We start from the raw sequence: 10,120 nt of genomic DNA, 5'->3' as shown, positions 1-10,120 counted from the left end.
CTGTATGTGGTTAACTCAAGTTGATTGGTTTCTTGCTGTTTAAAAAGGAATACTGGGATATTCAAGTATACTATGTACTTACCACAGGAACCAGTTCAAAACGTCTTGAACCTGCAGTAATATTTTTGGCCACTTGGGGGAGTGCAACAACATGCATACTCCATACAGACCATAAAGAAGAAGCTAATTTCAGCTGCTCCCTTGTCACAAGGGTTCAACACAGCTTTTTGACCAGGATGGCCCCAAAGGGGATTTGTGTCTCTGGCAGGAGTGTCGCGCACGCCATGCGAACATGTCAAAGCTAGCATGTTGGTAAACAGCTGCTTTTACACATCCAGTAGACAACATAGCGTTAGCATTTATTGTGATTCTTGATTAAAGCTCCATTCACTCAGGTATTTTTTAAAACGGGGATTTTCAGCTTTCGTTTGGAAAAAATGGCCTCATGAAAATGCAAAATCCAAATCCAAAAACAAACAAACAATATTAAGAGCAGGCCAACAAATATAAATCTAACTGAACAGAAATCTTGGCCAATCATATGCTTCGAAACATAATGAACTGGTGTCAAAAAGAACATAAAGGCACCTTTGATGTTGCAAGACAAAAGTTTCTGTTTCCACTACATGAAAGGGATTCATAACATCTCCATTTTCAATGACCTAAATCATAGTTTACGTGTGGAGAAACAGCTAAAATGCCTAGAAAAAGATCACAGATTAGCTGGAATTGGTGATGTTACTTGCAAAGCACCAAATTTAAAAACCAAACATGACAGACATGAACCTCTCTCAGTGTGTCAGGAGGATCAGGTTGAACACATAACTGGAAATCCTCCATTCACTTATGTCAGAGAGCTGCACGGATGGTGTGCAGGAGGCAGCACATGTGACACATCACTGTGAATTTACAAGAGCGTTACCTCTGTTGTCCACACATGTGCTCAATCTTACATCCCTCAGCAGCCTAGTTCTCACGTCCTGTCAAATCATGAAGTATGAAAAAACAGAGATTCCCTACTCACTCGCTGTCTCACTCCATCACTCACTCACTGCCTCCCCCAGCACCGTGCCTCTGCTTAACTTTAACTTTTCTTATCTCCTCCTCTTTTTCCACCTCTTCCTCCTCCTCATCTTCACCTCCCTCCCACTGATATAACCGCTCTGCATTCTTTTTTCATTCGCTCCCAACCTCTCTGATTCTCCAAATTGTATTTGTTAATTTTTCACTCCCTCATGTAATGGCTTTCCTCCCATTGTCTCTCACTCTAACCCCACCACCACACCAGCTCCCTCCCTCGTCCCCTTCCCCATTAGCATTCACGCTCGTGTGGGGCGTGAATGCTAATGGGAGTGCGCGGTACACCAACAAGATTAATACAGAACAAGTATTAGTAAAAGATTATTGTAGTTTGAGTGTGTGCATGTTTGTCGTTGTGTATTACACAATGTGCGTGTGTGTAATAGGCTGTTTGTCATCTGTGTGTTTGAGGAGTCTCTTAGCAAAAGGATGGGAATAGGTGTAGAGCCCCGGTAATGACTCTACCGAGTTCTACTTAAAATGCAAATTCAACTTTGGGAGGCTTTTATTCCACACGCACTGATGCAGACTAGGACAGTCGAGTATCTAGCCACCCCTTCATACACACACACGCACACACACACACACACACACACACACACACACACACACACACACACACACACACCTTTACATTGCAGTGTGGCGCCTCCTCAGGCTGTATAACTTTTGAGTTTTCCAATGTCCTCATACCAGCTTTTGACTTCATCCTACACACACTCACGCTTGTAGAAGTGACTACAGACACTGTATATCATATGTTATGTAAACGGTGCCACATGCAGCTATAGTACATAAATGTTTTCTAGATTAGAAAAAATAGGCATCTATAAAAATGGTTAACCTTGGATGCAAGCGTTTGTCACACTTTTATTTCTGATTCTCAAAATTCCATAAATATATAATAGTTGTTACTGGAACTGATCCTCAGCTGCAGCGTTAGCTCGCACACACATACACACATGTAGAGTTTGACAGGCTTACACATATTTACCAGTATCAGCAAGAACACTGCTACTTCGGCAGCCCTCCTTTCCTCATTCCTGTGCTTTATTTCTCTCTTACACAAACATACCTTAAAACTCTTCTTAGACTCACAACTTCACTTTCTTTCTATCACATATCTTTTCTGCTCAAAAATATTATCATCTTCAGGCTAATTTTTGTTCTAGCGTCCCTTCTTTCTCTCGCTCTCTCCTCTCTTAATTATACACATGCAAAAAGTGTCTTACCCGTCATTGTTCCTTCTTTGTGTTGAATCCGTATGCTCTTTTAAATCGCTCCTCTTTTCTCTCACTGACTTTGTGTGTGCGTGCGTGCGTGTGTACTCTCTCTTTTGTGGTGTGTATGTCTGCGTGTGTGTGTTTCTCAGGCGATGTTTGACTTTCGCGGCAACAGCAAGGCGGAGTTGAACCTGAAGAAGGGAGAGGTGATCTTCCTGCTGCGACGAGTCAATGTCGACTGGCTGGAGGTAAGAACGGAGAGAGAAAGAGGGCGAGAATATGAGAGGGACGAGAGAAAGAGAGAAAGGTGGAGAAGGAGAGAGGCAGCGAAAGAGTGGGAGAGTGGAAGCCTGAGAAAGCTGGATGGAGAGTGAGAGGGAGGGGTGGGAAAATAAAGAAGAGGTGGAGGTGGAGATGAGATGGAAGAAAAGAAGAGGAGATTTTTTTACGTTGAAAGAGGTGGTGTCTTCATTGGGAGTATATTGGGAAAAGTGAGGAATAAAAATAGAAGAGCTAAAGATCAGAGTGGAGCAATGAAGAGAGATGGAATTAGGGAAACATCAAGAGAGGGAAAATGAGCAATACAATTATGAAGAAGAGTGAAGAAGAGAAAGAAAGTAATGGTTAAGTGATGGTTGTCTGCTTTTAACTTAGTAGATAAAAAATAGGCAGGATAAGAAAGTAAGGAGAGCAGAGAGAGACTGCAGCCTAAATAAATGCACACACATCCACTTTCCAGTTGTCCAGCACCTCTTCCAAAAGATGGACAAAACTGATGGACAAAAGACTGAGATATTTTAGTTTTACACACATCTCAGTCCCGCAGACTGTTCTAATGTTTGCCCGGACTGTGTGTACAGATATATTCCAGTAAATATCCGAACATGTATATTTATATGGAATTATGTTTTGGCACTTGTGCAGTCAAATTCCTCAAAATCAATAACCCGCGCGTAGAACTCAGCAGCTAGATGCACAAAGAAGCCATTGTAGATGCGAGTGTCTGCTTGGCGAGCGTTGCAGTAGAATCATGCGCTTACAGGCAGCTCTGCTCTCAAAGCTGAATTCACTCAAATCAAGCTGACTGAAAGTCAGGTTGATTTGTTTTGAGGGCAAAAAGGAATGTAATTGGTAATGTAATTGCCCTAATGTAATTGGTAAACAGGTTATGCAATGATGTCATCCAAGAGGTCACAAAAGACCCTTAAACAACAAAAAGGAGCATCATACCAACAGTAAAATATGGTGCTGTGATGGTCTGGGGCTGTTTTGCTCCCTCAGGACCTGGAAGACTTGTAATAACTGAACCATGAATTCTGCTGTTTACAAACAGTCATCTGTTTGTGACCTCAAGCTGAAGTGTACTGGAGGATTCTGCAGCAGGACAATGACTTTGGAGTGGCTTAGTCAAAGTCCTGGCCAGATTGAGATGATGTGGCATGACCTTAAAAAGGTGGTTCATGCTCGAAAACCCTCAACTTTGGCTGAATTACAACAATTCTGCAAACATGAGTGGGCCAAAATTCCTCCACAGCACTGTAAAAGATTCATTGCCAGTTATTGCAAATACTTCATTGCTATGGATGGCCCAGTTATTAGGTTTAATCACTTTTTCACGAAGGGTCACGTACGTTTGGATTTTTTCCCCCTTATATAATTACAAGCACTTTCATTTATGAACTGGATTTAGTTTGACTTGTGTTATCTTTGTCTAATATTTAAACTTGTTTGATGATCTGAAACATTTAAGTGTAACAAACATACAAAAAAACAGGAAGGGGGCAAACACGTTTTCAAACCACTGTACCTCCTTACAAACACTTCAGTAACTGATCGCTGCGGTCACCTGTAGTTTTTGTGGAAGCTGCAGCTGTGAGGAGTGTCGCTGAAACCTCAACATTCACCTTCAGTGTAAAAGTAAAAGTGTCCTTTGAAACTTATTGGTTTAAGGAGGAAGGCACAACTTTTACTTTAAAGGCTGAGGACCCAAATGTGGTTGCTCGTTTTCCTTTTGTTTTGCTTTGTTCATTTGTCTCTTTTAACAAAAAGCACAACTTTATTGGTAATAAAAGTACAACATTGAAGTCCATAGACAAAGTAAGATAAATCCTGCAGTATGAGTGACACAAGGAAACACACTCGAATAGTAAACAGTGTTTGCAGACAGCTCTGTGTTTTCCTTGTAAATGATAGGCAATCCCTGCCATCCGCTTGTGACCAAAGCAGTCGTGTGGATGTTTTTGGTGCAGAAGACTCCTTGCAGTGGATTTCACCTAACAACAGCCAGTAAGCTCTAGGACAGGGTTGGGCAACTCCAGGCCTTGAGGGCCGGTGTCCTGCAGGTTTTAGATGTTTCCTTGATCCAACACAGCTGATTCAAATGGCTAAATGACCTCCTCAACATGTCCTGAAGTTCTCCAGAGGCTTGGTAATGAACTAATTATGTGATTCAGATGTGTTGACCCAGGGTGATATCAAAAGCTTGCAGGCCACCGGCCCATCGAGGCCTGGAGTTGCCCACCCCTGCTCTAGGAAGCAATCGTGAAACTGTCATGGGATTCACATGTTCTTCTGTCGTACAGATACTGTTAGACCCTAGTACACTGTGGAAGTGATTTGCTGGTAACACATCGCTTTGAAGCTAACAGCTGTTTGCTTGCAGCTTTTCTGGGTTTTTGTTTCATAGGTGACCCTTTAACACAGGGGTGGGGGAACTCCAGGTCTCAAGGGCCGGTGTCCTGCAAGTTTTAGATGTGTCCCTGATCCAACACAGCTGATTTAAATGATTAAATGACCTCCTCCTCAACATGTCTTGAAGTTCTCCAGAAGCCTGGTAATGAACTAATCATTTGATTCATGTGTGGTTTCAGGGTGATATCTAAAACCTGCAGGACATCAGCCTTTCATATGTCAATTAACAGTATTCTTCATTGTCATTGGTAGTTGCTTCAGTTATTCACCTGGAAGTTGCGAAGAGTTTATCGTGGGTCCCACCAACTTCTCCTCACCGGCACTTTTTCCACCTGCAGTCACTTAAATGATCAAATGTCACTCACTTTCTCTTGTCTCTTGTTGCCCCGTCGCTTCCATTTGCTTCCAGCGTGTACACAGTTTTGAGGATTGCCACTGGTCTCTAGACATGTGTGACAGGAGATGTGTAAATGTAAACAAAAAACAGAAAACAGAGAAAAACCGCGAACATGGCAAGCCATGACAGTGTCCATGTTTGCAGACTGTCATGATTGAAAGACATGCACATCTGCCTATTTGTCGATTTATTTATTCCTTTATTATTTGGTCTGAGTATGTCGAAATCTGAAATGATAAAGAAATGATGTGCCAGGTTTGTAATATGTATCCACTAGTATCCACAAAGAGTTCAGCCCAATCTGAGATCTAGAATAACAACTATGAGCAACGCTTTGTATGGACCTGCTGCTTTACAATAATCTTTTGATTTGGTTTGATTTATTTGTCTTTTACATATTTTTAAAAATGTTTTCACTAGGCCTTTTTTAATTGCAGAGGATAAAGAGCCAACTCTGTGGCAAATCAGAGTCGAGTAGTCCAGTCAGTTAAACTATAATGAAAACAATCATTTAAAAAAAAGATTGACAACATCCTACTCAGAATCAGCCTACTACGGTGACCACAGAGTGCCTTCCCTGGTGTGATTGGAGAAGCTCTGCTCTAGTTTTCACTGTTTGTATGTATGAGTCGTGCACAAGTGGATATTTTTATCTAATACTCTGCATTTTTTTTAAAAATGCAATGCTGGAATATGGCTGCTGGCAAATAGATGTCATAGTAATTCTTCTTCATCACTCACTTTGTGAGTACTTAAAAAAAAGGTAAAGAAACATGCTTGATAAAACTGTGTGAGGTTTCGAGATGTGAGAACGACGCTGGGTGAGTGGGAGAGAGAAAGGAGGTGGAAGCTGCCCTGATGGGAGAGGGAAGAGAATCACCACAGAGGAGGAGGAGGATGAACTTAACCTGCCCCCGGCTTTCTAAAGAGATCGAAAAAAAGTAACAGAAAACATAATCTATTTGTCCTTATGCAACACTGCAAAATGCTGAGGCTTTGTTCTTTTTTGGCAACGCTGTTATCCACACTAGTAGTATGTCTTTTGTTTTTTGTTTTTTTTGATGGGGGGTGAGGTTAATGCAACACTTACAACTTGTGAAAAGTTGACTGAGTGCGTAGAGTTAGTCAGTGGACAGAGTGGATGTGGGTGGAAAACGTGACAAATCCAACTGGCATACTGGTGCGTCAAGGTAAACATTTCAAACACACCAGAGTGAAACCACAGTTTTGGAAACCGACAAATCCAGCGGCTGCAAAGCTGCCAATGAGAAACAGACTTCATCACTAGCTGCTGCGACAGTGCTGCTCAGTGGCCAACTGAAAGGAGAGTGATAGAAGCGAGCAGCTGTGAAGTGTTGATGCAGAGAAAGAAGGCTGCAGGCTTGGACTGGTCGTCAGCTTTGACTTTAAGGAGAACTGGATGTACGTTGGTAGTAGAACATACTTAGCCCATGACTGCAGTGACCAGTGACTTCTATCGAGTGACTTACAACAGAGAGTACGTCTACAGAGTCTGTAGAAAATGACACAAAGCAGGATCCAGGTTTGTTTCAACATGATTTATTCTAGGGACAATATCAGCTTAGATGGGTTTGTAATCCAATTAGTGGTGATCAGATTTTTTTTGATTAATCTTACCACTTTCAATGTATTGAAGAGCCAAGAATCCCTCAAAATTGAAGAATATTTTTAGCTAAAAAAAAAAAAAAGAGCAAATCTTTGGGGGTTGTCCACCCTTGGGAAGATTGGCAGCTGTCCTGAATATTTTTAATTTGTGAAAGATCTTTCTCCCTGTGGATTTATAAACTTCAAATAATTTGTAAATGGCCTCATACAGTAATTCTTCTCAGACTGATGGGTCCCATAAGTTCCTGCCTAAAGACATGATGTTTTTCCTTCTTCACATTGAGTAAACACACATCTGACTGCAGCAACGTGCCAAACAACATCTGTGTGAACTTTCTTTTCACATGATTGCATATCAGTGACTTTTTGTCCATGTTTTTTAACCTTATTCCTGCTAAACAACTAACCAACCAGCCAACTAACCAACCAACTAACCAACCAGCCAACTAACCAACCAACTAACCAACCAGCCAACTAACCAACCAGCCAACTAACCAACCAACTAACCAACCAGTTCTGTCATTTTTTTCAATAAAGACTTCAAAAGGTCACAATAAAGTAAAAGTACCTCTTGTAGTACTTCATAGTACTTAGAGTACTGTTACTACAATTTAAGAAAGACTAAGCTCAACTATTTAAGCACATTAACTTGCAATAAGATTATCAAGTGAGTATATAAGGATATATGTATTTCTTGAATGGTGTTCTGTTTTTACTGAATGTAGAAATAAAGCACATGCCGTTTTCCTTTCTAGCCTCTTTTAATCCTCATAAAAAAACAATGGCTAATGATTACATAGATTCATTGCTCTGAATTGGAAGAGGCTGAAGCTCCATCCACACCCATAGTATAAAGATCAAATTAAAGGTACAGTCAGTATTTGGGGTGCATTAGAAAAAATTTTCTGCCCATAAATGTTCGTTGATTATTATGTAATTTCCTGAAATGAAGCCAGGGCATAACGTTTTACAGCCTCCTCCAAAGTAATGATTTGGTAATCCAGGTGCAGGCTGCAGGATGAACCACAATGATCAAGCAGCAAAGTTGTACAACTACCTCTTTCAAGCTCTCTAGACTTTTGCCCTTTTCCACGGACCTCAGAAGCACGTGAAGTTGTGATAGAAACAAAATGATTGTCTGGATGTGCTGTCTTCAGATCCTAATTTTTTTTAACTTAACTTTTATCAATTGCTTTAAAGTTGCAACACAAGATACTACAAATGCTCCATTTTTATTAAATTCACACCCATTAGATAACATACAAGTCAGCTGACTAAAGAGGTTTGAATATACAACTTTTCAGGACAGACTGGGTGTTATCATCATTGTACTTGATCCAAAGTTGTGATTTCGGCGCGTTACAATGAAAGGCTTTTTTTTCACATAATACTGCTTCCTTGTTCTACAATAAATGTGTGAAAGTGCTGGATGCTTTTTGAAACAGCTTCTGTATGTGTTTCTGCAGAGTAACACAGTGAGACACCAGGGGTGTAGTAAAAAGGCTGTATGATTGTGTTTAGTGCTTCCAACATCAGCAGCATATTATGAACACGCTAATTAGTCGGGAAAACGTCTCTCCAGATGCACTTCCATGCTGCTTTCTTCTCTTTCTCTCCTTTAAATCATCACCTTGTCTAATCATCAGTCCCCTATCACTCCATCCTCTGAGACATAATTCATTTGTTCGCTCATCTTTTGATCATTTGCTTCCTCTTCTTTATGCGCTCTTCCTCTTCCTCTTCTTCTTTTTTTTTTCCTTCAGGGTACAGTAAACAATCAGACCGGTATCTTCCCAGAAACCTTTGTGAAGATTATTAAACCCCTCCCTGAGAGTGACTCTGAAGGTGAAAGTGGAGGCCACACATACAGCTGTCTCCGCTGCTTCCTGCTCACCCCTTCTGGAGTCGACACCAGGTCTGTCTGACTTTAGTGAGCTAAGACGATATCGTGTGCGATTAGATTTCAGGTTTTAAACGCATTGTTTATTTATATGTTACTCTTGAAACAGTATCATGCCAGTGAGAAGAGATCCTTCATATGATCACCACAGATATATGCAAATTACGGTTTAAATGAATCACAAGAATATTGGCTTAAAGGTAGATAAGCAGCTTGTTTCAGACAGTGGATGAACTGAGGGATACACCGAGGCCCAGGATAAGATAAATAAGGATTATTTCAAACTGTGAATCATGCAAAGCTGCTTGAGTATAATCCTGAAAAAAAAAAACAAAAATTAAAAACATTAATAGGTCCCTAATTTTATACTTTGAGGCTTTAATGGCTTCAGATAACTAACATCAAATGTTAGCCTCAGCCATCAGGTAATGAAAACATTACAGTTCGTCATTACAGGTGATCGTACACTAATATATAGCACTATCTTCTATTTGTACAATCACATCCCTTAAATCCTGCACATTTGTTCTTGAAGTTAAAAGAAAATGAATACTGCATTTCTCACTTTAGCTTTGTGGAGGGATTTGAATCCCCTTCAGTCAGATTTCAGATGTAACAAAATCCAACAAAAAACCTTGGATTGAATTTGTTACTGTGAATTTGTTGAATTTATTGTTGCAGGCGACATAATGTAAAAGTGAATCTCTCCTATTAGCATTGTGTATTTTGATTTTTAGGCCTTCCGTTTTCTAAATGCTTTAATCAGAGAATTGTGTGTTCCTTCTTTAACAGAGATGTGTGTGTACAAGAGGACCTCAGCATCCAGCCATCATACAAGGACCTGCTGTCTCGCATGAGGTAAAACTATCCTCAGTTCCTCAGTAATCTGCTCTCAGTCTTGTAGTAGTGCTGGATTTTAGGTTATAAAAAAGCCACACCCTTACTGCATTTACACCTATATGGGAAAGATTAGCATCGGCGCTGAGGGAGAAATTACTGTGAGCGACTTCACACATGTAAGCAAATTACCACACCTTCTAAAATGTGATAATGATTTACTTGGTTAAAGCTTGTGAATACTGTTAAAGGAGACGTTCATGCTGTTTTCAGCTGTTTACATTTGCACTGAGGTCTTACTGGTCTATTGGTGCATCATGTGCGCATCTTATAACTCCTAAATATGTCTATATATTTATATTCAGT

General features: G+C 40.4%; 2 protein-coding genes across 2 annotated transcripts in view; one reads left to right on the top strand and one right to left on the bottom strand.

The window, feature by feature from the left end:
• The window catches only part of pvalb7 (parvalbumin 7), a 44,336-nt gene extending 41,917 nt beyond the window's left edge, over positions 1 to 2,419 (bottom strand). The window contains exon 1 of the mRNA XM_005749817.2: positions 2,313 to 2,419. Within this exon, the coding sequence (XP_005749874.1) occupies positions 2,313 to 2,319 (7 nt within the window). The 5' untranslated portion in view covers positions 2,320 to 2,419. The remainder of the gene's footprint in view (positions 1 to 2,312) is intronic.
• Positions 1 to 10,120, top strand: part of ncf4 (neutrophil cytosolic factor 4) — a 36,431-nt gene that overhangs the window by 23,217 nt on the left and 3,094 nt on the right. The window contains exons 7-9 of the mRNA XM_005749819.1: positions 2,453 to 2,551; positions 8,781 to 8,932; positions 9,710 to 9,775. Coding sequence (XP_005749876.1) covers positions 2,453 to 2,551; positions 8,781 to 8,932; positions 9,710 to 9,775 — 317 coding nt within the window. The remainder of the gene's footprint in view (positions 1 to 2,452; positions 2,552 to 8,780; positions 8,933 to 9,709; positions 9,776 to 10,120) is intronic.

The sequence above is a fragment of the Pundamilia nyererei genome, unplaced genomic scaffold (genome assembly GCF_000239375.1).
Source record: "Pundamilia nyererei isolate P.nyererei 1_Seehausen unplaced genomic scaffold, PunNye1.0 scaffold00255, whole genome shotgun sequence".
Classification (NCBI taxonomy): Eukaryota; Metazoa; Chordata; class Actinopteri; order Cichliformes; family Cichlidae; genus Pundamilia; species Pundamilia nyererei.
The sequence above is the reverse complement of the archived record's forward strand: the minus strand, read 5'-3'. Positions and strand labels throughout refer to the sequence as shown.